Here is a 27531-nt window from a genome sequence, read left to right on the forward strand (position 1 = left end):
ATGAATTGATTGTGGGGCTGCTGCCAGTGTGTCTGTGCCCTGGGTGAAGGCGTCCCGGTTACGGGTGGGAATCCCAGCTATGGCATCCGCCCTGGGGCTACTATTGTGGCCGTCCTGCAGGGGGCCCTGGGGGCTGGTGGCCCCGGGAGCAGCTCTGACCCACATACTGCTGTCACACCCCTGGAGACACAGCGGCAGTCTCCCCTACATGGCTCTCGGATTGGCCCAGACTAAATGACTCTGTGTGGAGCACTGCAATTCCACAGGGAAACTACCTGATTGTGCCAAACTTCTTTTGATGGCATGCAGTTAGGAAAGGCCAAAAGAGAAAGACGATAAAGATACATGTTCCTCCCACCTCTTTACCAGGCTCTTTTCAAGACTGTGGCCCCCAGGACCTATTCAACAATCGAGTTTTTCGATTTACTTGTAAGAATGTTTCTCCGGTTTTTCTTTGATAAACAGACACAAATAATTATTTTAGAGTATTTTTTGTATCAAAACAAATGTGTAAGGGATAATTAAATTCTGTTTGATTCAAAGTGGGGAAAAGGCTGAGAACCAAGCACAGTTAAATAAGCACCATCTCATAATGTCTTCACGGAGGAAACAATTAATAACAAGGGAACAATGAGTAAGGCAAAGCAAATGTGTGTTTTTATATTTTTATTGATTGATCCACATAGTGCCAGAAATCATTAAATCATTCAACACTTTTGCACCAGTACGCGTTGTTTTTATTTCCTCCTCTTGATAATATTCCACTCAATTACATAATCCATGTTCAGCTTAAAATAAACCTTATTAGTTGGAATGTTCTGCACTTTTTCTAGTGGATATCCACCAATAGTCATTGAAAGAAGGATGTTAAGCCAACACAGTATAGTGCATCAGTGTTGCAGATCATAGGTGAGATACTCGAATGTTGGACATTCTGACATACAAACCGGTTATCAAAGAGAAAATAAAAACACTGGCATTATAAGGCCACAAAAACAATTTTCACACCAAACTGAACGTAATGCACATCACACACGCAAGCTGCTGTCAGTTATGTATATCTGCCAACACACTGACCCCGAATCTACATGTGTATCAACAAGACTTTCAATTTGACCGCAAATACCATGGTTTACTCTTCTTGTTACATAAACCTATATACAGTTGCGCTGACATAGAAAACCATGCTTTTGCATATTAGAAGTTTGTTTGGTAAACTTTACACTAAATCCATAACATTTATCGGTATAACATTGTTCCAACCAGCAGTATTAATTAAGACAAATATAGTCTGAGGAAATAGGCTATTATAATTCACTTTTATTACAGATCTTGTACAGTATTAACATGCCTTATGATGCAGTATTACGATTATCCTTTCTCATATTTTTTCAAATCATGGGGTTTGTAAAAACACGCCAAAAGACAACTGTATGAGCTAGAAAGCAAATCAGGAAACAACACAAAATCAACACTTGCCTTTTGGTTCAAAATAAATGAATACTCCATTCAAACAGACATTACATTTTGTACAACAATAATGCATCTAGAGATATTTTGTGCAACATAATACAGAGAAACACTAGAAACACAACATTTCACGCCAATCAGGTATGAATAAATCAGGATGACAAGCAGCATGAGTTCTGTTGACGGATATATTGCAGCTGCTCGCACAAACTGACTTAACAAATAAACATTCGTAAACAATGTAAGCTGTCTGATATTGCCAATCACATGCTCTGCTGCATCACTCTCAACAGGCCAATAGCAGTGTTTTTTCTCCCTAAGTCACGGAGCTGGTACGATGTGCCTGTTCTGTCATCTGTATCAGTTCAGCTATCACACCTCGCTGACGCCAGACAAATTGTTTAACCCTTATTTAGCCAGGCACGTCAACTCAAAGTAAATCTGTATTTACAGCAGCGGCCTATAGTTCACACCTTTCACAAGCCCACAAACCAGTACTGGGGTCTTCTCCATCTCCATGCAGACTGGGAAGTAACATACAGTGATACCAGGGCTTATTTTTTCACTAGCTGCCTTAGCAGTAAATGCATATTGCAATAAAGGGAGAGAAACCACACGATGCACTGAGAAAATCAAAACAAATGTAGGAATAAATACATGTCAACAAAAGTATAAATAGTTTAAGAATTTCCTGTTTGTCATCAAGTGTTGTTTCGAATAAAATAAATAAAAAGAATAAACACATTTGCATATAATTATTTTACAGCAGAAAATGAGCTCTGAAGCACATAGGTTTGTGGCAAAACAGAAGTATGGACAAAAAGACAATTTTACATTTTTTAGAACCTGTCTGAGTAAGATGTTTTAAACAACGTTATATTATTCTGAGATAGTAGTAATAGTAGTAGTTCCACTTATACTGTTATGACATTCTTTATAATTTACATAGGTTTAGTGTATCAGATGGGTGCTTTATGAGTCTATATCGTCATTATTCAGAAAAAGTTAAAACGTGATGGAGGTCAAAGAGTCTACAGAGTAGGGGAATGTATATGCTTTTACAGTAACAAATGTACGTATTCAGCATGTAAGTCATTTAGGTCAACACCATTGGTTTGTTATCCTTAAGAAAATGCTCACTCCAGATCCAAACAATTTAAATTAATTATAATAAAAGAAGTGAAACAAGTATTTTGGGGGGAGAAAGCCATTGAGAGTCACCCCCCTGGGGGCTTTTCAGCACAGCCTCTCCATGTAAACTCAATGGATCCACTTAATCCCTAACCTGGGAATGGCACCCAGGCTCTTCCCCACTCCACTGACCTGATACCTCACTTTTTGTTTTTCAGCTGATTGGCCAGCCAGTCCAGGCCCTCGTACAGACCGTCTCCACTGGTGGCGCAGGTGGCCTGGATGTACCAGTTGCGATGGCGTAGGGAGTGTAGACCCAGCTTATCTGTGATCTCTGCAGCATTCATTGCATTAGGCAGGTCCTATAAGGGAATCCCATCAGGTGGGTCAATCAGGAGGTCTGAGTCGGTATAAATGTGCAGAAAGAATTGAATGCAGATGAGGGGAATCGATGGAGGCTATACCTGTTTGTTGGCAAAGACAAGAAGAACAGCATCCCGCAGCTCGTCCTCAGCCAGCATCCTCATCAGTTCCTCCCGAGCTTCGTTTACACGCTCACGGTCATTGCTGTCCACCACAAAGATCAAACCTGCAGGGACAAATAAGTGTATTTTTTAAGGGTTGAATACATTAAAAAGTTATACTGTGCCAGTATCACTTTCCTCCCATGGTTTAACAATATGCTGACGTCATATTGCTTAACCAATTTTTTTTATTGCCAAAGCTTTCAACACAACTAAGCTGATAATAATTTGAAACAGTTGGAGGCTGTATTGAAATGACCTCATCTAAAACATTAGTCAGATATGCCCAGAGTTGCTGGGGGGGAAGTGTGCGATGCAGGATTTGCCACAGGACCCTTTTAACTCCAACATGGCCGACTCGTGCATCACCAGAGAGGCTGCTGGTCTGGCTCACCCTGGGTGTTCTGGAAGTAGTGTCTCCACAGGGGACGGATCTTATCCTGGCCACCCACATCCCACACGGTGAAGCTGATGTTCTTGTACTCCACCGTCTCTACATTGAAACCTGAGTGAAAAGCAATAATCAAATGAGTTACATAAGCGCAGTGACAGGTGGATCCGTAATAATCTTTTCCCACGCACCGATTGTGGGGATGGTGGTAACAATCTCCCCCAGCTTCAGCTTGTAAAGGATGGTGGTTTTTCCAGCAGCGTCCAGCCCCACCATGAGAATCCGCATCTCCTTCTTGCCTATCAGGCTCTTCAACAGGTTGCCAAAGAGATTCCCCATGATGACTGACGGCTCTCACCTCAACTGCAACAGAACTGTAAACACAGGTAACGGAAGAGACCTCTTTCCATATATAGCGATAAAACAAACCTGTGGACCACATATAGAAAGTAAAAGATGCGGTTAGACACAGTAGCTCTTCAAAAGCAACTCTCAACATTAACACCTCGTAAAAGTAAAAGCAAACTTCACACCTCGTCAGGCAGCTGATCAAACTTCAAAAAGCTGTTGCATTACATTTTTACAGCTAGCAAGGAAAAGCAACCGCCATGTTGGATCTCTGTTATGTGGATCAGCTTTCATGTGGTGCAGAGTAACCACCTTTAATGCTGTCAATTGAATGAATGCCAGTGTAATAATCAATTCATATTATATTAAATAAAACATAATCTCAGGTTGAGAGAACATGTAATGCAAACAGTTTACAGCTTTGTGAGTGTTTGAGTGTGAGTGCATGAGTCATTGTGAGCGTCTTATGTGTCTGACTAACTCCTGATTAGGTAACAGATGGGAGATTATGGGATGCAATGTTGTCAACTTGGTATTATGCACTCTGTTACAATGTTTACTTTGTTTTATTACTAATGGATACAAATTATGTGTATTACATTGATGTAACCATTTCTATTATGCTGCATTGAGAATACCAGTTTATTTTAGGGAATTCTCCTTCACATTCCCTTGAAAGTTATATATATTGTATTGTTTTACAACATTAAGGATGTATGTCAATAAAGAAACACACAACACAGAAGCTTGAATTAGCCCATGCTGTCTTGGTATGGCTCCTTTAACTGGCCACCTGTCAACTTGGGCTAATATTTTCCACCTGAGTGGCAATTTGTATGTACTTAAGTGATATACCAAGAGTACAGAAATGCACACAAAGCCGAATGTGATGCTGCAAGAGGATCATTATTTCCCTGTATAAAGACGTTATTTTTATGATAATAATCTAGTTTAGTATCCATTCATTTATATCAATTGTATAGGCTTTACTGTAGCTGCTCGCACAGCCTGTTACAGCTGCAGTGGCCGCACAACCTGTACATCTTTCATGATAACGCAAGAGGCTGATGCTGCAGTCCAAGCAGGCGATGAATTTGAATGAGATACATTTCCTACATAAAGCGTAAAACGATAAGTATTCGAGCTAAGGTTAGATAGCGACAATATTACGTGTTCAGTTCTGAAAAAATAAATGTCTCTGGGTCAATTTGTTTGATGTAATCCTCCTCGTACAGTCACGACAAGGCAGCACATCAGCCTAACGTCGGCCTAATGTCGTCGATTAGCGGCGGTTATTTTACCGTAAAGTGTTACAAGGCGTTTAAACAGCAAAAACAACGCTGCGGTCATCTTTATTACTTAGTATACATCTTGGAGCATTTTCAACATTTGCATCTCATTCACACTTACCCGTCCACGGCAGGCAGGCTACCAGCTGGATTCATGCAGAGGAGAGGACTCGAAGAAAGTCTCGCGATGATAAGAGGATGTGAAGTGTTGTATTCTCGCGATAGTTAAATGTCAAGATCACCTCTCACGTTTGCCATGGCTTGTTAAAAGCCAGGAGGAATTGCTGGAGGGCAACAGTAATTTAAATGTCTCTTTATAAAACATGAATATTTTTGTGTAACATCAGCATCGACCTGCTTTAAGATTTTACCAGCTTCAGGTTTAATAGTGTCCAGCTTTAATTTGAACAAAATATTCTTTATGATAGATACACATTGCATGTATTAAATGTTATTTGTGTGATGTTACAGCAGGCCAACAACAAAACCAATATGAAATGTTACACAGAGTCTGCAGCCAAACATGCTTAAATAATTAAAACAGGAATAATCTTAATGGATAAGTAAATGGCTTACTGTATAGGATGCCAAGTGATGCTTCCTGGCCTGTTTCTGTCAGTGAGGTGACAGGAAGCAACAAAACACTGAATCAATATCGCAGATTACTTACAATGAGTACTAATTGTGTCATAGTATCAAATATCAGAAGGTGATACTGAACATGTATTGTGGTGAAATAAATGTACAAATAACAACTGTGAATATACTCCACTACAACTAAAAAGTGCAGCATTCAAAGCTTTACAAAAGTATTTAAACATTACCATACTTAAAGTATTAAAAGTCAAAGTACATTTTATGCAGTAAAATACTCCCTGTCTGTGTTTGACTATTATATACAATGCTTTTGGATTAATTCCCATTTTAATATTTAAGGTTGTGCGAATTTCAAAAATAAATAAATAACGTAATTACAGATGTCAGCTTTGTAACAATGCTTTTTCAATTTGATCCAATAAAGTTTTTAAATACTTTATTTAGCTTAATATAGGCTATAGGATAATATTCTTACCCTAAATGTGCTTGGTTACATTCATAATTGCATTGATGTGGTTTTACAGGTGGCAGTGCGTGTCAAAGTCAGGAAGAAACCTCCCCCCAGTAGGTGTGGGTTTAACTCATTACCTTGAAAAAAAAACCTATAGTGTGATTAAATGACACGCCGGATCCCAGCCCTAAAACCATAGGTGACTCCAACATTTATCCCCCTCTTCCTCTCTGTTGTGTGTCAGTCAGCGGTCCAGTGATAGATGTGTTTATCAACTCAGTGGTGAAGGCAGACGAATGAAGAGGGGAGCAGATGTTTGCAGCTGCAGACCAGATTATGGGGTGGAGTGGATGGTGGGGGAGCCTGCCGAGTTTGTGCGCGGGGAGTTTTGAGAGGGTTACAGGGGGTTACAGTGTGGCAGAAAGAGGTGGGGTGGGGAGCTATGACTTAAAGGAGCCTTTCCTCTGAAGTGTCTGCCAGCGTGCACCCCAGCAAACACAATCACAAGTCTCGTTGGTTCTGCTAGCTGAACTAATGAGGGCCTGCGCGTTGAGGGCAGGGGCTTTGATGTTCTGGGTAGCTGGCTCCTTGTGTTTTCTCTCCCGCTCTCCTTCTCTGCCTGTCCCACATCAAAAAATGAAAGGGGAGTTGAGAAGCAGATGTTTTGAGGCATGTATTTATACAGAGTACACTTTATTCACCCCCTTCACCATACCCCATTTGTCCTTTGCTTCTGCATCTCCGCCGTACGTACAGCGAGGATCTATCTCCCCATCTTTATATCCAACTAAACACACTAAATCGCCTTACTTTATACATATAATCATCCTGTCAATCAAAGTGGGTCACTTTTATCTCTCCTAACTTCCTCTCTCGGCCTTCCTCTCTTTAATTTCAACCCAGTCTGGTTGTCATTACTCGGGGGGGGGCAGTCAATGTGTTGCTATGCATGCGTCTATGTCTGCAGCGATGAGGGGGAGAATGGGAACGAGAGGAAAAACAACGCACAGAGGGAGCGAGAAACCAATCCCAGGCTGTCCACCAACCTCTGTCTCACACATGCGAGAAACAGTGACAGGAAATTCCCTTTTGCAGCAGCTCCAGGGTGAAATGATAAAGGAATGAAGAAATTCAAACCAGAAATCTTTTGCCTTATCATTCCATACGAGTTGCTGTCTCTTATTTATTCCCTCACTAAATACCAAACAGACACAACAGTTGATTCAGCCACTGGCAGCACCATTCCTTAGGAGCTGAGGGAGGTTTACAGGAATCCATACAAACAACACTTGAATGGCATTAAATCTTATTGTGTCAGATAAAATATTGAGTTTGGATCATCCAAGATATCTAGGAATGCTGCCATCGTTAATTAAGTCAGGTGTTGACATGGGAATTTTGCTAAATCTGCAGCATCTCGGGTCACCAGGAGTTCTGTCTGACAGTTCATAAATGTGAGACAGCATGCATGGTTTTGATTGTGCATCACTGCCAGTATTCCTACATGTAAGTGTCTTTGTGCATAAACAAATGCACGTGTTTATGTGCCTGTGTTTACATTTGTGTAGTCTGTCTCCCAGGTAACCATGACACAGCATCCCACGTGGTTTAGCGAGTCCCTTGGTTGGCCATGAACTCTGGGACAGATGATCCCCTCAGATGCTTGCACAGCAGAGACTGGTATAATCACCCCCACTCTCTGCTGGCTTGATGCTTCTCTCCAGTAATAAAAGTCATACTTTAAGGAAACAATATCCTGCAGCCATAAAAAGTCCTTCTCTCAGCATGAAGTGACCATAAAAAAGCTCTCACCTCCCAAATCTGTAGTGCGTAGAACTTACCCCCCCCCCCCATTTACACAGCAACACACACACACACACACACACACACACACACACAAACACACACACACACACACACACACACTTCCTTCAGCATCAGTTCAAGACTAAAGCCATCTCTCACTTTGACATGTACTACATGTGGGAAGAATTTAAGGAGTACTCGGACAAAATTGACAAAAGAAAGCACAGAATAAGAAGCGCTCTGTCATCAATTCATAAGAAAAATGACACATTGTATCACAGCTATATTCATACAAAAATATGACTACCTGCGACCATTTTCTAACGTTCGAACGGTTTGCATAACCAACATTGTGTTAGTGGTTCAGCCTTAGGAATTTCAGGACTTTGCCACTTTTAGTTTTACCAGTATACAAGTGTTCTCTCTGTCCTGAGATCTATCAGATGTATCAGTCAGTTAAAAACCACAAAAAAACAATTTCCTTCTTCCATTAGTTAAAGCCTTGTCTAAATGTTCTGACTTATTCAAAATAAGTATTGTGGCCCTTTTCTAGCCACAGGTGCAAGACATTCAAATGGAGTTAATATCTTGGAAATCTGCTTACTCCGCAAACCCGACTCCGGATACCGGTTGAAAACAGATGGATGTATCTTGATGATCATCAGAAGAGACCAGTTCAATGTGATATCAATTGATCTGTTTTACAGCACTAAACCACTCTTACGCATAAGTCTGTCAGTAACTATAACCAAAAAGAAAGGCACAACACAATCTTAATATTAATAATAATACATTTACAAATATACATGTACAGATTGAAATACACACCTATTATACAATGTGATGAGTCATCATGTAGACATATAGAAATGTCTACAACAGGAATGTTTCTTTGCTGTTCACTGTTGCTTTGTTTGGTGGGATAGAAAAGATTGGGTATTTGCTGTTTTCATGGCTGAGAGGGCAGCGTCTAAACAACCATAGCAGGACAAATGTCGTGAGTCACCTCTTCAATCTCTGACTTGGCATTTTGAGAATAACAGCGGCTACAAAGAGAAAATAGATCCCAGATGATGGACACAAAAAAAGGAAAGGGGGGATAAACAGACTTCTGGGAGAGTTACACAAGGAGGAAAACAAAGGCTCGAACAAAAGGAGTGGGAGAGGGGACAGGCTCACCATCTTGAGTCTGGGATAGGTAAAGGCATCTGGGACAAGATCTACTTGCACACACTGACCCACTCTGTGAGACGACACTCCTCACACAGCACGTAGCAACACCAGTGGAACCTGCAGTTGCAGCGCTCACTGCGTGTCTGTCTCAGGATGTTGTGTCCGCGGCCGCAGCACAGCGAGCCGCAGCTGTCTGTGCTGTAGCTGGTTTTGTTGCAAATGCGTCCTTGTGTACCTGGAGAGTCTACAGAGGCATCGCGCTCACAGAAGTCAGGAGACTTCTCAAAGTACACCAGCTCTCTGGACATGGTCCGTCGGCGACCTCTGTTGGGTCCGCCTGTGCTTCCGCCGGCGCTGTTTCCTGTTCGAGGGTTGAAAACCCCATTGTTCTTGTTCTGGGAGTTGACAAAGATGGCTGACAAGAACTTTTCCCTGAGTAGAGAACCCACAAGCCGGAACTCTGGAGACACATGCCAGCAGGTCTTAAACTGGCAGCTCCCTGATGTCCCGTGACATTTGCACTTCCTCTTCATGTTGTCAGTCACTATCTGTGTAAAGAAAAGACAATTGTGTTACAAATCAGAAATGCAACAATGTCACCTATGATTATATAGGCCAGTGAGAGTGTGGAAGTGAGACTGCTCTCTGAGCAACACTAAGACATTGTGGATAATTCCTCACCTGTCGTCCCACACGGTTGTTGTGTATCCTCATGCGAGCGTGGATGTCTCTTGGAGAGCCGCGGGAGTCCAGCCAGTCCCTGGAAAAACGGTCCCCAAAACGGACGTCATGGCTGCAACCCCCCCACTCCCACGTCTCCTGCATGGAGCTCAGCTCATCTGGTATGGGCTTGAGCAGGGCCGAGGGATGGGTGGAGCGCAGGTTAGCGGGCAGGTCGCCATGGTGACCGTTGAGCTCTGAGGGTAACGATCGTGACATGGCGAGGCCTACTCCACCCTTCTGCAGGGTCTGCAGCTGCAGCTGTGTGAGTTTCAGGCGGATCTTGTCATCGTCCTGGCGACGCTTGGCCTCACAGCCACACCCCCGCAGCTTGCCCATGCTGCAGGCCGAGGCCACAGAGTGAGCCACGCCCGCTGCCAACAGGGCCAGGGAGAAGGCACTCTCGCGAAAACCTGGGAACAGGAGATAAACACTCAGAGGATGAAAAAAATAAACAGACCAGCATCTGTGTGCAGAACAACCTCTACTCCCATATTTACATCTCCACCCCCTGTTAACCCAGGTCACATTATGACCATCAAGCATGCCTCCGGCTCTCACCCCTGTTGAGGATGGTGTTGTGGTGGGGAAGCTTGCCAAGTCCCTCCAGTGAGGAGCAATTCCAGCGCTGATCCCGGAGCTGGTGCTGGCATTCGTGAATGGCCACCTGGATGCCCTGCAGAGCGGAGGCCGTCACATCGGGGCTTCGCACACACATCCTCATCTGACGCTTGCTGAGGCCTGCCAGCCTCAGGCACACTGAGTTAGGGGTTAGCACTGGATCTCCTGCCACCTTCAGGTTGAGAATATCATTACACAGCACCCTGCAGAGAGGAAGAGAAAGAGAAAGGGAGAGAAAAAGAGAGTTAGTGGGGGGGGGCATCAGAGCTGGTCAGGAGTTCATTAGTCAAATCCGAAGAAGCAAGATGCTTTTGGATACTTAAGAAAATATAAAAATACAAAACAAGTAAGATTTAGGATTGATATACTTTACAATAATGTATCTCATTTCTAAATGATTTGCTGAGGCTACATTTAAAAAAATGTGATAATTAATTGCACAAGAATTTACAACAGTTTCATCAGATGTTGTTTAAAGCGGGGAAATATAATTCTAAACAGAGCAGCTGTGAAGTCCCAAAAGCAGAAATATACTTGCCAAACACATCTTCTGGAGAAATAACAGTATTCTAATCTACAGTAAACTGATTTCTTTATGGCCTTGCTAAGAGTTGTAGACTAAAATATTAGTAAAAATTGATTCTTATGTTTCAACATTACACACAACCTGCCTGTAAAATCATAGGCAGAGCTTTCACTTTTAAACTAAATATGTTAAGTATTCTTTTAAATCTTAAAGTCATACACAGTAACTTCCATCAACTCTCCTCGCGCTCTCAAGTGCACTCACGTTAATGCAGGTGACATAAGTGCTGCTGCCAAAATCAGGAATTGGTCCCAACGGAGTTTGTTTGATAGCTCCATTTTGTTAAGCGTCTTTCGCGACGTGACATTAAAACACTCGTAATAAAGTCCTGTATTGAATGGAAATATCAAAAAAAGAAGAAGAGTGGAGTATTATCGATGCACCGCCAAACGAGCGAGGAGTGAACACGGAGAACAGAGGAGCTCGGGGGCGAGAGTAAACGGGAGGGGGGAGAAAGAGGGGAGGGCAGGAGATGCCTCCACAGGCGGCTGTTTGCTAAATATTGGCCAACATGAGAGTTGGATCAACAGTTGATTATTTTATCATTTGAGAGTGTGAACTTTTGTCCGAGCGTAAAATGACGTCTCCAAACTTTTTACGCACAAGTTCCAATCCGCGCAATTGTCAAAAGTTTTGGTAGATGATCAAAAGTACTGGATCATACAAACATATTTAATAGCTTATATAAATATTATTATATTTATACTTGGTTTTTATTGAGGGGAAGGTAAATTGTGAAACACATTCCTTCATTTTCGATGACAAATAACAAAAAACACTCAGAAAAAAGGAAATATGAAAAGTCAAAAGAGATTTTGTTCATAAAGGGTTGAGTTAAATGATGAATGGGGGGAGGGGGAGCTCTGATGGTTCCACTGTACGGCAGGGAGGCAGCAGCAGGCAGGCGGCTCCGCTAACAGACCCTCCAACAATACTGTTTTTAGTCATGTGGTCCCCCTTCCTCCCTCCTCCATCAGTGCGGCTGTTCCTCATTGTTGTGTTTGAAACAACTTCACTTTGTCACTCTAAAGTCTTTATTTCAGAGAATAACATTATATACATAAATTACGGGAGTGACAGCTCTTTTTTTGGGTCATGATTTATCACATTACGGCGTGACGTGCTCCAACAAAAATCTAAAGGCAAATAACACCTCTTGGTTTTAGAAGGCAGTGTGTAAGTATGGCCTCAATGGTCTTTAAACATTTCATTTATATACAAAATATAATATCGAATCAAATCAATGTTCATGCTCAATAATGACTATGCTCAGGCACTCTGCCAGCATTTAGGATACTGTGGCAGCTCGGCATCGAATCAATCAGCATATTGATATAAATATGGCAACACTAAATCAACATGTCCATCGTTGATATAATTTTCTAACAAATAAAAAAGGATTCTCGACCAGACATTAAACAATAAGAGACACTGCTGTTGGAATCGGGAAGGTGCATGTGGGTTACTCTCATAAAATTAAGTTAAAACCCCCCTCGAACACCGTTCGCATAGTGACACCAATTCATCTAATCTCCTTCCATTCCCTAAGCTGCAGCAATGAAAAGTGCATTAGCATTCTGCCTTGGCGTGTATATATAAGTGGCTTAAAAAGTGATTTGAAGTTGATTTGTATATAAAAGGCCCCCTTTATCCGGATTGAAGCTCTAATCTGCTCGGTGTCGCTTGACTGCTCCAGGAAACTCGTTTGAGCACCTTCATATAAGACTGGAGTTTAAACGTATAGCTGTCATTAAATCCTTTTTTTTTCTTTTACAAAAGCCCACTTCCTTTTACTGTCATCTGAGGGAAAAGAGGGAGAGAGAGAGATGAAGCAAGAGGGATGGGGAGAGATTATCCAAACACCACCGCTGCAGTGACTAACGTTGGAACATGCAAATTAGCAGATAAATGTCACATAATGAAAAATTCCGCCATGAACCAACATGGAGAAGTTTGGGGACATTGAAGCCTGCTCCTAGTCTGGGGTTAGATGGAGATGCCGCAAAGTGTCTCAAGCTGTGATTACACTGGGCTACATGTGCGTCGAGGGAGGTCTGCAGGCCAGATGTTTGGAATGGTTTTTATACTCGTCCCCCTCTTTCCTGGTTCATCATACATCAAACTTCTGAATGGAGACCGTATATCATCCCTATTGCGTTTGAAAAAAACATTTGAGTAGCCCAGCAGGGAGTGTGAGTAATATGACAATTTAGAGCGACAACTGCAAGTTTCGTTGTGCGTGTGCATGGCCATGGGTTTATAAACATTGGCGATAATAGTTGTGTCTATTGGGCCTAATCTTAATAAATGAAGAGCACCTCATGAAAAGGTTTTAATAAATATTGTTCATTGGTACAATTACCTCGTGTGTATTTATAAAGGGATTTGTGTGAAAAGGAAACGAAATGAACAGAAATGTCCTTAGTCACTGCACATTTTTAGAGCGCGTTGGGAGAAAGGAGGAGGAGATGTGGTTAGGGAGTAGGCTAATCCAACCACCGGGTAAAAAGGGCAGTTTTAGATGGCTCATATTCCGCTGTTACTGTATTGCACCGTGACACCAGCTTCGAGCAGCGGCGGAGCACCAAACCGGGCGCACCCACAGCATCTGTACCAACACATCACTGCTGCAGGGCACTTCTCCTTTCTGCAAGACTGGATGTGGAACCAAGCGCACGGCCAGTTGGAAAATACTTGCAGCCGCACACATTTACAGGGAATCGATTATGTGGTGACCGTGAGATTCCACAAGTAATATGCGAAACTCTTGCTGGATTGCCCTATTTCTTCTCTTCCTTTCTGCCCAGTTGTGTTTCCTTATTCATTGTGCGCCCTATGAAGAGCATTAACTATCCCTCCCTCCAATCCTATTGAAAAGGCTCCGAAAAAAACAGAGGGAGATGAGAGCAGCAAATCCCTTTTTTATTCCCTTCGTAGCGCTCAATAAGAGAAGAATGTGTTGCCTATCAGTCACCGAGGGGATCAAGTCTTCGGGACTGTCCCACGCGTTCAATGCGCCGTGCAGAGCATCACTGAGAGAGACAGAGTGAAGAGGACTGCAGCAGCACTAGCATCCTGCCTGGACACTTCACATCATTTAGCAACCTGTCTCCTCTTAACATCAATTTAAGTCAATTAGGGCTGTCTGCTTCTCTCACCTTTCAAGTCCTCTCACCGGACCGTGGCGTGGTGAGTATCCACCTTGCATTACTTTAACTATTGAATAGATCATTAACATGTTAATCTCTTATCACACTTAATGGGTTTTTCGCGATGCAAGGAAACAATGTAGCCTATTGCCAGACGTCTGTCGATTTGTCTCTGTTTAAGACAAAAGGTTTATTATGGGTTATTAGATTGTTTAACTCCAAGATGTGCTAGAGAGTTCAGATGATCCAAGGTATCTGGGACTTGGCTATAACTTTGTCTGAACAAAACCCATTTGACATTTCCCTCCTCATTTGACCTGAAGACACGATGAGGAGTCTGGCGCTGCTGATAGGGGTGAAAGCTGCCTGCATCCTGCTGGTGTCCTCGCTCTCAGGGACAGGGGCCGTCAACAACAGCGGCCGGTGGTGGTGAGTTCAGCAGACATCCACATGAATTCAGTGATCAGCATCCTACAATCGGAAAAGTTCTGTTTAATGCTGGTTTGGGCAAGGAAGACCATGCGCTACAGTATAACGGTGTTTTATTGGCGTTGCCACATCCTGTGCTGCATGCTCTAAATAACGTGTTAGTTTTGGCATCCTTTACGACTTCTGAGAGAGTAACCGCATGATAATAAAGTCTGTGGGCTTTTTTTTTATGTATTGCTCTTTCAGTGTAATTAGATTATCTATTAAACAGTAAACGAATTACATTTGTAATAATTACAGGATTACCTTTTATTTGCGGTAGATTTAATTTGCTCTCTCTTTCTCGCTACTGCCCTGTCATTTGGACAATGTGGTTTGAACAAGAGACAAGATTTTTCAGTCCAATGTGGGAGAAATTATATATGGATTTGTTTCATAGCTTATAGGAATCCCATGAGGTCTTCTCAAGGGTCACGTTGTTCTGATACTGTAAATTCGACTGAAAACAAATACTAAAACGGCCAATTCCACAATATTTTGTTAGAGAACAACACTATAATGGGATCTGTTTAGTTTTGCGTCAGTGGGCACATTGCCTTGCTTTTGTTAAAAAGTGTATAAACTGTGGGTTGGGTTTGTGGAGGTTATGATTTAACGAAATAGTTTGTATTTTTTGCGGTCTCATTAGATGGACATTATTTGCGCACAACGGCGGGCGTTTCCAAATATTTAAAATGTCAGCTGATATAAAAAAAATTGGGAGGAAAAAGACACCGCGGAGTTGTTGGAAGGAAACAAAACATTAAAAAAGTCGACATTATTATTAATGCTCCCAGGCCTCACCACACAACTGTCTGGATTGGCCCTGTAACAGGCCAAGACTCCCCGATTTTCCGGATGATAATGCTTAACAGGAGACGCATACACTACATGTGAATCAAAAACACATAAATCTAAAAGAGTTCGCCAGGAACTAAAGTGGAAAATTATGCAGCCTGTGTACTGAAATACTAAACGTATAGTTGTTCTGAAACATGGCCAGTAAAAGGAGTGCATTTAAGCCATGTTCATTGATCTGAAATGTGTAGCCCATAATGGAGATGAGCAGGTGCCACTAACTGATATTGTTTTGAAGCCAAATACACATAATACTTTGTGATTGCAACAAACACTTAGTTATTAATATAAAAGCAGAATAATAATTGATGGACGACTTGTGACATTAAGTTGTCTAAAGAATATGAGTTTTTACATCTTTGGCAGAGAGGATTTTAAATTTACAGCATAGAGCTTAAGGCCTTATGTTTAGTGACTAGGTCTAGTACTTGTTGACAGGATGGTCATATTGGAAAATGTCTTTTGACACTTTAATCCAAAAGTGCATGCAGGCCATTTTTTCTCAGCTTTTGGGTATTACTTAATATTTGAAAATAACTAAATAAAGTAAATGAATGGTATCCATCTGGACAATACAGATTCAACATGCTGATGCATCATTTTACCAGTTTGGAGGTTCACAGAAGGAGCTACATCTATAAACCGCTAGCTCCTTAACACTAATTACCCTTATTTTTGTGCTGTGCCAGGGGTATTGTCAATGTGGCCTCCTCATCCAACCTCCTAACCAATTCCAAGAACGTGCAGTTGGTCCTGGACCCGAGCCTTGCCCTACTGAGTCGACGCCAGCGCCGGCTGATTCGGCAGAATCCTGGCATCCTGCATGCCATCGCCGCTGGGTTGCACACAGCCATAAAGGAGTGCAAGTGGCAGTTCCGCAACCGCCGCTGGAACTGCCCGACCACCCACAGCCCAGCAGTCTTTGGGAAAATTGTCAATCGTGGTGAGCCTCTCTTGTCTTTCTCACTAGCATTATTTGAACAATTTTGGCCAGGATGTAATGGAATCTGTTGTGCACTATGTCTCTAAATATTTTTCAATTGTAGGCAAAGAAATTGGCACAGTTGAGTCTAAAAGGCTGGAATTGGTTCTGATGGGAAGTTTTGATGTTGTTTCTTTAGGTTGCCGAGAGACAGCATTTATTTTTGCCATTACCAGCGCAGGGGTGACCCACGCTGTGGCTCGCTCCTGCTCAGAAGGGGCCATTGAGTCTTGCACATGTGATTACCGTCGCAGAGGTCCTGGAGGGCCAGACTGGCACTGGGGGGGCTGCAGTGATAATGTAGACTTTGGCCGGATGTTCAGCCGTGAGTTTGTGGACTCCAGCGAGAGGGGCAGAGATCTTCGCTACCTCACCAACCTACACAATAATGAGGCAGGCAGAATGGTAAGAACTTGAAACTCAAACTTTTCAAAATTGTCTATCTTCATCAGAAATCCCAAAAGTTTAAAAAGCATTTGAAATCTCCACTTTGTTAAAAGCTTATGTTCTTCCTGTTTGCAGACTGTGTCATCAGAGATGCGTCAGGAGTGTAAGTGCCATGGCATGTCAGGGTCCTGCACCGTGCGCACCTGTTGGATGCGCCTGCCCAGCTTTCGCACAGTAGGAGACTTCCTCAAGGACCGGTTTGATGGTGCATCCAGAGTTGTTTATGCCAACAAGGGAAGCAACCGTGCTTCTCACAGAGCCGACCCCCGCCATCTGGAGCCTGAAAACTCTGCTCACAAACCACCCTCTGCCATGGACCTGGTCTATTTTGAGAAATCACCAAACTTCTGCTCCTACAATGGCAAAACTGGCACTTTGGGAACTTCTGGGAGAACATGCAACAGCTCTTCTCCAGGCCTAGATGGATGTGAGCTGCTCTGCTGTGGACGTGGGTTAAAGACCCGGACCGAAAGTGTGACTGAACGTTGCCACTGCACTTTCCACTGGTGCTGTCATGTCAGCTGCTTGAATTGCACAAGTACACAAACGTTACACCAGTGTCTATGATCACAGAAGGACATCGACATATGAAAGGCAAAGAAGAACTTCTTAGCATGACAGGCTGAGAAAACCACTGGCACGGAAGGGATTTGAAATGTTAGGTAGGAAAACTTCAAGGCGGGTATACTGATACAGGGATAAAAATATCAATCAATGTTTTTGAATAGAATGAAAAGCACAAATATATGAACAGGGTAAAGAGGGAGTACATGTGCTTGCTCCTCGCCTTTGATGCCTAAAAATATCAAGAGGGTTTTTAAACACCACAAACATCTGTGCAGAATGGAAATCATTCATATCCCTCAAGTGTTTACACTGTGGAAAAATAGATTTAGTAGTAAAAAGGGAGAAAAATGTTTTGGTGGCGAATCGATTGCTGTAACCAGGTAGAGCCTCCTTCTCTCCCAGTGAGGGCAGAGACTGGACACAATGTTTCACAGATGTTTCTGTGGCCAGAGAGCCTCAAACATGTGCTCTCATAAACTGGTGAAGACCTCTAACAAGAGGAGAGTAATTTGAAAAAAAATGATCTTTTTTTTTTTTTCTTATGCGGAAGTTTGGCTTCTCTTAAATTAAACTGTGTGAAGTTAATCTCTAGGGATGGGCCGTCTGCTCCCAACTTGTGTACTTAGGCCCTTGATGCAGCCCAACCACTTATAATGTCCTCACCACATTTGCCCTTTTTATTTAGTTTCTCTAGTTGAATACACTTCAATCCTGATTTACCACTCTTGACTTACCACAGGATGGTCCTGATGACTGGGGCCCAGTGCTCAACTCAGGAAAAAACGAAACTGAGTGAACAATTGTTACTAAGGCAATGTAATTTGAATGTATTATCAATACACTGAATATCACAGCATGACTAGATGTAGTTTAGCAAATCAGAGGGTTCAATATTATAAAAAGAAACTAAATGTGACCTGCAGAATCTCACCATTCTCTCAAAAATGAAAACAAATGCCATTCCGAGTATATTAAATGAACAAAAAGACACACATTCCTGTTAATAGATGCGTGGTATAAAACTGGTGCAGGTTTAAAATGAGGTGTATGTGTAATACTCCAGGATAAGCTGTTAACAGCAGATAACATTTTACTTTGAAGGAAACAACCTCTGCAGGAGAGATGATTCTGTATATCAGCTTTTAGAACCAAAATGTTGTAAATATTAAAATATATGAATATATTTATAATGATGTCATTTGTAAGTTTGCTGAATGATTTATGCACCTGTCAAAGGCTGGAGAATTTGCTATCAAAAGTGTCAGGAGATGTTTCGATCTTTTTTTATTTAGGTGTAATGCAGCTGACACAAATCCGACTCTTACTAGAAACCAAACATTATCACGTCTTTCTGTCCTTTTTCTGTTCCTGTAAAAACACTTGTGTTCATGCACTGAATATTTACTTTTTTATTAGTGTAAATACTAAATATTTATTTCTGAGCATTTTTATACTGTTATAGAGATATGTAAAAGAAGAAATGTTTTGTTTAGATGTTAATCAAAGGATTTAGGCTCCAGTTGGTTTTGTATTGTATGATAGAACAATAAAGTCTATATTTTCAATTAAGTTGCCCTCCTGAATGTGTCAAAAGATGCCATTATGTCTGTTGTAGTCTGTGTTTGAGATAGTTTTGACAACCAACCAAGTGAACATATAAGCCTGTCCCTGGGTGTCCTTCGCCTAATCCTATTACCATCACCAAAGCAGCCTTTTTTCTCCAGCTCACAAAACATCCCTGCATCTGTGCTCCCAACCACAAGAGACGGCCCCTTCTTATCCAGCCACATACCTTATTTGATACAGTATAGGACTTTACTGAATTGAATATTGTGCTTAATTTGCCTAATGTGAAAAGGAACTATAGAAATAGTGTGAACAATCATGGAAAATCTTAGTCTCCCTCAGCGCCTGGCAACCTGACTAACCACAGGAGTTTGGAGAACTTTGCACTTTCACCACAGCACAGAAGCACCCAGGGTCATGCTGATAGAGCATGAGTAAGGCCACCAACACACACTCGACACTCACAAATAAGAGAGCAACATAAGTAGTTGCAGGAAGAGAGATAGGGGATCTGGATGAGACTTTTCTGTGAATTACAGTCATGATGTTACCCAAAACAAATGAGGGAGGTAAATGTGTTTGTCTGAAGAAAGCAAGCATTTAAGCTATACATTAATAAATTGAGCAGTGAATGGCCAGCATCTGAAAGAAAGAGTTCATATAGAGCTGGAAGGTGTAACATAAAAAGGTCAAAAACAACAATATAGACCAAACTGAATCAAAAATACTGGGGTCACATGAGGTTGGAAGGCCCACTTAAAGAGAAATACGAAAACTTAAATTACATATTGCTCACAGAGTTACACACTGAATTGCTTCCAAACCCTAATACTCTGTCTTGTATTACTGCATCAGGGGTACAAATATGATATGGCTTTAAGTAGGATATAATAAAGAAAGTAAAAAGTCAAGGGAAAGCAACAGGTCAGAAACGTGAATATGATACAAGTCTGTCTGGAGAGAGAATTAACAGTCGATCAAAGATACACAGAAAGAAACCAAAGACATAGAAAGTGGCAAACAGATTTAAGGAAAAGAAGAGGGAAGGCAGAGTTCAAATCCCAGGCGTGAGAGTGAGGTGGGAGAGTTTGGAGGAGAGAGTGAGTGGAGGGGGTGCTGCCTGTGGGAGTGCTGAGGAGTCAGTGATAATTAGCTCAATTAGTGACAAAGGCAGTGTAATAAATACCGACTTAGTGTCTGGGTCCCTGCTGGCCTCTCCCTGCGCAGCCTGCGATGTGGCCCTGGCCTGACGGACAATTCATTAAACTGACAAAATACCCCACCGTCCAGGCGTGACGCAGCGAGTTAGCCCCCTACAGGCCCGGCTCATTGTTCTAATTGTCTGGGCTGGAGTCACTTTGTGGCCGCCTCCTCCTTCACCCACCCCGCCTTCACGCTCTGCCTTCAGAAAACCCATGGAGTTAATGCCCCTACCTTACTCTGTAAGTAGGTGATCGGCAGGTTGGAGAAAAAAAAGCAGTAAGAGTTCCTTGGGGTGGGGCGGCTGGTGGGGGAGGCAGTGGGATTAGCGAATGGAGGTTGCCTGGGAGTGCTGGGAGCAGCCCCGATCGGAATGTAGGAGAGATGAGTCCAGAAGCTCGGATGCAGGACAAAGCGAGAGTTAATAAGGAAAGATTGAAGGGGCTGGCGACAATGGGCCGCCACCCGAGTCGAGATGAAATTGCTTCCGAGGATTATTGGGAGAGGGTGTGAGCGTTGTAGGCTTTTTGTGTGAGTGTGTGTTTGGTTGGGCATTTTGTGTGTGCAGGGGCAGGGGGGGTGCTGGATTGATGGCTGCCCCTCTGGTAGGGGAGCAGGGGACCAGGGGAGGCTAACCGGCTGTTCCCACAGTCTGTTCTGCTGCAGCCACCTTTGACACACGGGGCTGCCAGGCGGCGAGCAGGCAGCCATGGTGGGGAGGGCACAAACAAAAACAACAGCTCCACCACACAAACGTCACTGTCTCTGGGAGGCTGGTGGGGAAGCGCATGATGGAGGTGTGGGTGTGAGGAGGGAAAAAAGGGTAGGAGATCACGACAAGTGTGACAGGAAGTATGAAGAAAAGAAATAGCCATGGCACAAAATCCCCTCTGTTACCGTATTGCCAACATTTAAGATGATTTCACTTTTTAAGTGAACTGTTTTTGTGGAAAATGACATGGTCCTTTCCCTATCAGGATAAATCTTTTTCCCAAAGAAAAAAGCTTTTTGGCGTTGTCTTTAAAGAAGCCAGTAAGCATCATTACAGAGACAGGGGGTTAAGCAAATTGACACTAACAACTACAGCCACACTGCCTGCAATTGACCTGAGAGTGAGTGTCACTTAGAGGAAAAAGGTTTTTGATGATTTAAGCTTGAGAGAGGAAACACTTTTCCCTTGCCCACATTGTGCTGCTTACAATAATCAGGTCAATCACCAGAGAACATGCAGAGATGATACAGGACAATGAAGGCTCAGCAGCTTCCTATTAAAATTCCTGTTAAATTGTGGGAAAATGTTGCCCCTTGGGTGGAGTTGCCTTTAATATGAAGGGCGTATAATGTGGAATTTAGAATTGGGTCTGGATCACCGCACTGAATGATGAACTGCTCACTGTGGTCGTGATGGACAATGTGGCATGGCTTGGATCTGGCGCACTATCCTGATTTGACTTTCGTGCTGCCTCAACAATTTATTGTAGCATTAAAATTGTGGGCACACCGCCAATGAATTGGGACATTGTTATGACAGAAACACCCTTACACCACTCATAATGATCTGAAGCATTTGTGGGCATGGGCTGTGATGTATTAAGTTGCATTTATAGACGAATGAAACATAAGGAATAATAATAATAATCTCAACTTCACCTCAAAAAATTAATAGAGGACACTACAGTGAGTCAAACGTACTGAAACTCAATTCAGATGTATAGGAAAGAATGGAAAGAGTGTGAGTGTGTGAATCGTGTACATGTGTGTGTGAGTTTCAGCGCATACTTGAGTGTGTGTGCATCTGAGTGGGAGTGTGGATGGCAGCTGGGAGGCAGACACGGTCCAGGAGAATCGTCCCCTAGCAACTGACCTTTCGGCAGATGGCAGTTCCAGACTAACAGCCACCCAGCATCACAATGGCCGTGGCCTCCTAACATCTCCATCACTTCATCATCTACCAGCCTGCCACAACCTGTCACACACAGGAGAGAGGGAAGGTTACATTCATCACAACACGCATACACGCACTCAAGTGTCCTCTCGACTCGAGTCCACAACATTCCACAGACATCAGTTCGGGTCTGCCCTCGACTGTTCCCATATTCCTGGGGTAAGCAGCGGGGCAGTCGAAGGGGATGGGAGGAGGATAGATTTAGGAGAGACACAGCGGACACTCACTGCTGTCCGCAAACCTCCAGACACTCTCAAACCACTGTTTTCCGTTGTTGGGTTTTTCTGCACATACTGAATCAGGGTGGGAATGTGGACAGCCCACTCGACCATGGTGAGCAATCAGTATGATGTCTGTGGTCGGGCTCTGCGCCCCTGTGGAGCGAGATGGAGAGCGAGCCCTGCAGTTAAAGGCCAGAGGGATATATATTTTTGCAGTGTTTTTGCATTTGTGATATGCCAGCACTCTTCACGTGTATGAAGATGTTGTGAATAGCAGCGTCAACACACACAGTGATATATATATTTGGACTTATCAACACTCCCCGCCCTCTGCACTTACACAGCATGACCTCTTGATAGTCTTGGCTTGAAGGCCATTTTCTCTGCTGGCCCATTATGTGTCGATATTAAATACTTTTCACGACCAGAACTGCTGAGATAAACACCTCATCGCCATGAAACATCACCTCTAACTAAATACCTGAAAGTGGTCTTCAGTCCATTGCAAATACCTAATGGTCAGCTTTAAGTACCATTCAGCCAAAACATTGGATTGCACAGGCAGTATTTATCCAACAAGGAAAAGGTTAAAATACCCAATGACACATCTGTGAATGGTTAACCTAGCAAGACCATACAAGAAACAACAAACGGATAAAGTGACATTTCAGAATCGGTTCCACAGGGATTAAGTGTTATAGTTGGAAAACTGTGCGTCAGAGTGCGACTTTAAACCACTGTATATTCTGAGGGAGATCCTATGCTAGCAAACACTGTTAGCATTCTTGTAAACAGAGTGGTAATGACAGGGAAAGACACAGGGCAAGGACAACCAACAGTGAAATATGTTTACAGACATCTGACAATGTATGGGTACAGCAAGGCAGCATTTCAGCTCGGAAATTCGTCATGAAATATGACACAACATAAAGCTGCACATTATTTCACCTGTCAGCAAAGATGACACCTGCATTTATTTAAATAAAGCAGACTGGTTTGTGATAAATAAAATGACAGCAATATGTGTCCGGCTATATCAACAATATCTATGTTAACAGTTATCTTCATCAGAATCTAAACTGTCAGTATGTTTGATGTTTTTGTACAGTTACTGAATTTCTTACTAGATGTGAGATAATTGTGCTACACAGTAAACTATGATTAACCACAGTAAGTCAGAATTACTGTAACTGCACTGAACCAATAAAGATTTTGATGGATTTATTATCAGTTGGCTCACTTTGACACATATCTGGACCAAAACATGCCAATAAACAGTACTGAGACATTTCTGAAGGCATAGGGCCCTCTATTGTAGTAATACTGTTGGAAACAAAAGGAAAAATGCTCAGTTTTTGGTTTTAATTACAAGCTGTGTTTTACAGCGACAGTGGGCGAGGGCTCAGCACTGACACAGCAGTAGAGGAATGTTTATTTGCTGCAGTTTAGGAGCTGAGTGGCTTGCAGGCACTATGACACATTCCTGTGTCACTGGCTATTGCTCTCGCAGACACATTATGGCATTCACACACTGGCGCCCCATGTGTCGCTTCACGGCTGCACAGACACACACACAACTACTCCCTTATGCACACATCAACAAAATGTGCCACCTCTGGAATCTGTAAGCATGCCCAACCCATATGCTCATTCAATCGACTTAGTGTGACATGACTTACTAGGCCTAATTATTCCCCTGTGTGTGGTTGTATGTGTGCGTGTGTGTGTGGCAGTTGTACAACTTCAAGATGAATTATTCACGCCTTATCTCAGCATTATGGAGAGCCCTGCCCACAAAGTGTGCAACGTGTGAATGTGTGTGTGTATTCATATGCGTGTGTGGCTGGCTGTACGCACCTCTCCATCTTTCTTTCTGCAGTCCTATCCATTATCCCTAGCATCTGGCAGCCAAAGCCTGTAAAGAAGACCTTTCTCTTGGCAACTGTTTTTTTAAAAGGCAGTGACACAGGGGACAGCCAACCACAGGAGCCACACATCTTCCAATTTACATGCATACTGAGAACTGCTTGCATAACTGAACCGCCCCAATCTCCCTCTCTCAAAACACATACAAGTTCTTTCTCCATTTCCCACTCACGCATGCACACATGATACTGCTCCCACCCGCCCTTGTCTCTCTGCAAAATACTCACCCTAATCACTTCCAGAGCAAGATCTGTCCTACAAAGTGTGCCAGCAAGCTTTCAGTACATTTTGCACCCTAGAAACTTCCTTCTGGCGCCTAAATGAGTACTGTGTGAGTGTCAAACACAAGCTGGGTGAGCTACACTGCAGAAGTGCTTTGATTTGATGTACAAATGTGTTTAATTTAGGGACATAAAATGTGGCATGTTGTTGACCAAATTGCAGAGTTAAATTATGAAAATGTCATAATTTGGGATGCTACAGCTATCAACAAATGCTGAATGGACACTGAACCCTCAGCATTGCCTTGCAGACGAGACCACCAAAATAATAATTGTATGCTGGGTTCACCCTAATGTGTCCTTGGCTGACACTTAGCTGTTGAAAAATAAACACATTCTTTGTATATTTGAAATGGCACACAAATGCCATTAATTAATATCACATGCATATTGTAGCCCATTAAAGCTCCAGTAAGCAGCTCATTGGAAGACAAATTGGTTTTGCTTGGCTGCTAGCTACTTTTCTAGCATCTGGATCATCTAAAAAGGCAAATGGGTGTGTTTGCGTGATATAATAATTGTTTTTATTTTGATAGGCTACCAGTTACACATTTATCTATCAGCCAGAGGATTTTAGGTTTATTAAAATTCTAATTGATTTACTGTTTAGAAGATAGATTAATAATGTGGCTTATAGAGAACTGCAAATGTAAGATATGTCAGGTGAATTGTACACTGTATTGTCCGCACATTAATCCAGATATTAATAGTGTGGGAGTGTGTTTGCACTGCAGGGGTGGATATTTTTTCTAAGGGGTCTCCTTTTTTGTTTATGAAAAAATGTGGTCTTCAGAGAAATAACAAGACTTCATCTTCAGGGTTATATTTCACCTGCAATGCTCCTGTGGGTCCCTGGAGAAGGAATGATAAGGATAGGAGATATACAGTATCTGAGGAAAGATTGCTTCACACAAGCACACCTTAATAAGTACTTGTTCTGGAATTTTAACACAAAACATCCTTGAGACAATAATGCTAACTAATGAGCCAATATATTTACTTGTAGGCCTACAAAGGAGTGTAGTCGACCATTTCAAATGTATTGCTGAACACATTCTACATAGGCCTACAATTCAGTTACCAAAAGCCCAGTGGTCTCTAATTTAGGGTGAATGGGGAGTGTGGGGAAACATGCCGCAAGAACATGCACAAAATATAAGCTAAACCTATTATCTGGAATTCACTGTATGTTTTACAACTGCAGGCAGCAGTAGCGCATGCTAAAAAGTGCTGCCCAGCAGAGCAAAGAGAAGACATGGCCCTGTCAAGTCAGCGTTAAAGAGCAGTGCTGCCATCTAGTGAAATAAATGTCGTGTTACACAGTATCAAACAAAACTATCTATATTTGCACTGCAGAAGTGACACACTTGTTGAGAAAGTTAATGGCACACAAAAAAAGACGAAGATATATGCTACAAGAACAGAAAGACGGGTTAAACTGCCTTTGTTTACGCTTACAGTTAGGAGACTTTAGGAGGGAACAATGGGTTTCCTCTGCTCGAGTGTCCCAACAACAAAGTGAGCCGATAGACGACATATTAATATCCTTGACTAAAACAAGGTTTATGATAGTCTCAAAAAAAACGGAAATAATACAATACATTGACGTTAAATTATGTTAAATGGGCAGTTAACTTACCTGAGGTCTCGAGTCACTTCTCAGGTGAGCGGAGCAGTAATGCTAACGTTAGCGTAACGTATAAGCTGCTTTAAAACACAGGAAGCATACAATCCTGGGTTTCCTAACACAAATAGTTTATAAAGTACCTATGTGGCAGAATTGTGGGAAAAGATAAAGAAAGGGAGAATATAACAACTTAGTAGGTACTCTTACAGAAACTGACATAGCTTGTTTCACCATCCACAATGTGTGGCTGTGTAGGCCTAACGGTGTGCTCACAATGTGTGTTGATGTAACGTTGTTACTAACTTTTTGAACAAACAAATTAAAAAAGAAAAGCCAAGGACGTGACTATGGTAATCAGTTATTTCAGGTTGGTGTTTGACAGACATTCACTCTGGATCCAGTTATCCAGTGGCGTCTTCTTCCCCAGTTTCACAGTGTCTGTAGGACGGTTAGCTCACATCCGAGGCCTCGATCTGAACCACCTTTATACAGTAGATGTTAACCTCAGGGGTTCACTTAGGGACCATCAATACATTCGGCTACCGTTTAAATAATATGAGATTCCAGGGCTGATTTTGAGTCCCATTCCGCCCCTCCTGAACACCGACCTAAGAAGACCCAAATCGACTTTATTTTCAATTGTAGCAATTCATTTAGTAAACAAATACAAAATTCAGCTGTTTTTTACTGATATTTTTTTCATCTGTTTCCAGGTCTTGTGACCCAAAGACACCAATAATTGCAGCATTGTGTTACACCACTGGGCAGGTAGGACACAACTCTTGTTGTTGTTTATCAGTGTTTTTTCTGTTTAATATAAATCTATGTAATATAATAATATTCTTTTTATTTTAAATAACTTTCTTATCATGTGACTCAGTGACTCCACATAGATACAATATAGTAGTAGTAGCTAAAATGGAAAAACAAGACAACTCTTTTTATTGTACTTTAGTCCCCTTTGTATGTAATATTTGTATTGTAAATTGGGTGGGTTAACACATCACAGAATGAATCAAAAGAACAAGCTTACCGAAAGCTTCCTGTTGAAAGGCAATTCTTTGTAAACGTAAATTCACAACTAAAACTCAGTCTATTCAAATAGGGATTGTGGGCAGATTATTTCCTCAGAATTGTAAAATCTGTGCATACCACAAGTACGGATATTTCTCAAGTTCTCAAGTAAA

The 27531-nt window shown here is 42.2% G+C and overlaps 3 protein-coding genes across 5 annotated transcripts; 1 reads left to right on the plus strand and 2 right to left on the minus strand.

Moving 5' to 3' along the window:
- Positions 1 to 740: 740 nt before the first annotated feature.
- arf3a (ADP-ribosylation factor 3a) lies at positions 741 to 5352 on the minus strand. Of its 2 annotated transcripts, none has more exons than XM_010784439.1 (5): positions 5275 to 5352; positions 3708 to 3890; positions 3520 to 3630; positions 3066 to 3190; positions 741 to 2963 (listed from the first exon to the last, which is right to left on the minus strand). In XM_010784439.1, the coding sequence occupies exons 2-5, from the start codon at positions 3853 to 3855 to the stop codon at positions 2802 to 2804; spliced, it is 546 nt and encodes a 181-aa protein (XP_010782741.1). In that variant the 5' UTR covers positions 3856 to 3890; positions 5275 to 5352; the 3' UTR covers positions 741 to 2801. The 2 variants fall into 2 exon arrangements, with proteins under 2 accessions (XP_010782741.1, XP_010782740.1); XM_010784438.1 differs by having other exon boundaries at positions 3708 to 3945; positions 5275 to 5339.
- Positions 5353 to 8083: 2731 nt separating this feature from the next.
- Positions 8084 to 26423, minus strand: wnt10b (wingless-type MMTV integration site family, member 10b). Of its 2 annotated transcripts, XM_010784441.1 has the most exons (5): positions 26357 to 26423; positions 22124 to 22310; positions 10462 to 10724; positions 9862 to 10313; positions 8084 to 9728 (listed from the first exon to the last, which is right to left on the minus strand). In XM_010784441.1, exons 2-5 carry the CDS (start codon positions 22279 to 22281, stop codon positions 9228 to 9230), a joined length of 1374 nt encoding a protein of 457 aa, XP_010782743.1. In that variant the 5' UTR covers positions 22282 to 22310; positions 26357 to 26423; the 3' UTR covers positions 8084 to 9227. The 2 variants fall into 2 exon arrangements, with proteins under 2 accessions (XP_010782743.1, XP_010782744.1); XM_010784442.1 differs by lacking the exons at positions 22124 to 22310; positions 26357 to 26423 and adding an exon at positions 11312 to 11547 and having other exon boundaries at positions 8086 to 9728.
- Positions 13055 to 19115, plus strand: wnt1 (wingless-type MMTV integration site family, member 1). The gene is made up of 5 exons (XM_010784440.1): positions 13055 to 14296; positions 14580 to 14685; positions 16272 to 16525; positions 16704 to 16969; positions 17087 to 19115. Exons 2-5 carry the CDS (start codon positions 14585 to 14587, stop codon positions 17576 to 17578), a joined length of 1113 nt encoding a protein of 370 aa, XP_010782742.1. The 5' UTR covers positions 13055 to 14296; positions 14580 to 14584; the 3' UTR covers positions 17579 to 19115.
- Positions 26424 to 27531: the final 1108 nt, after the last annotated feature.

This window comes from Notothenia coriiceps, unplaced genomic scaffold (assembly GCF_000735185.1).
Source record: "Notothenia coriiceps isolate Sejong01 unplaced genomic scaffold, NC01 NC01_scaffold00026421, whole genome shotgun sequence".
Taxonomy (NCBI): Eukaryota; Metazoa; Chordata; class Actinopteri; order Perciformes; family Nototheniidae; genus Notothenia; species Notothenia coriiceps.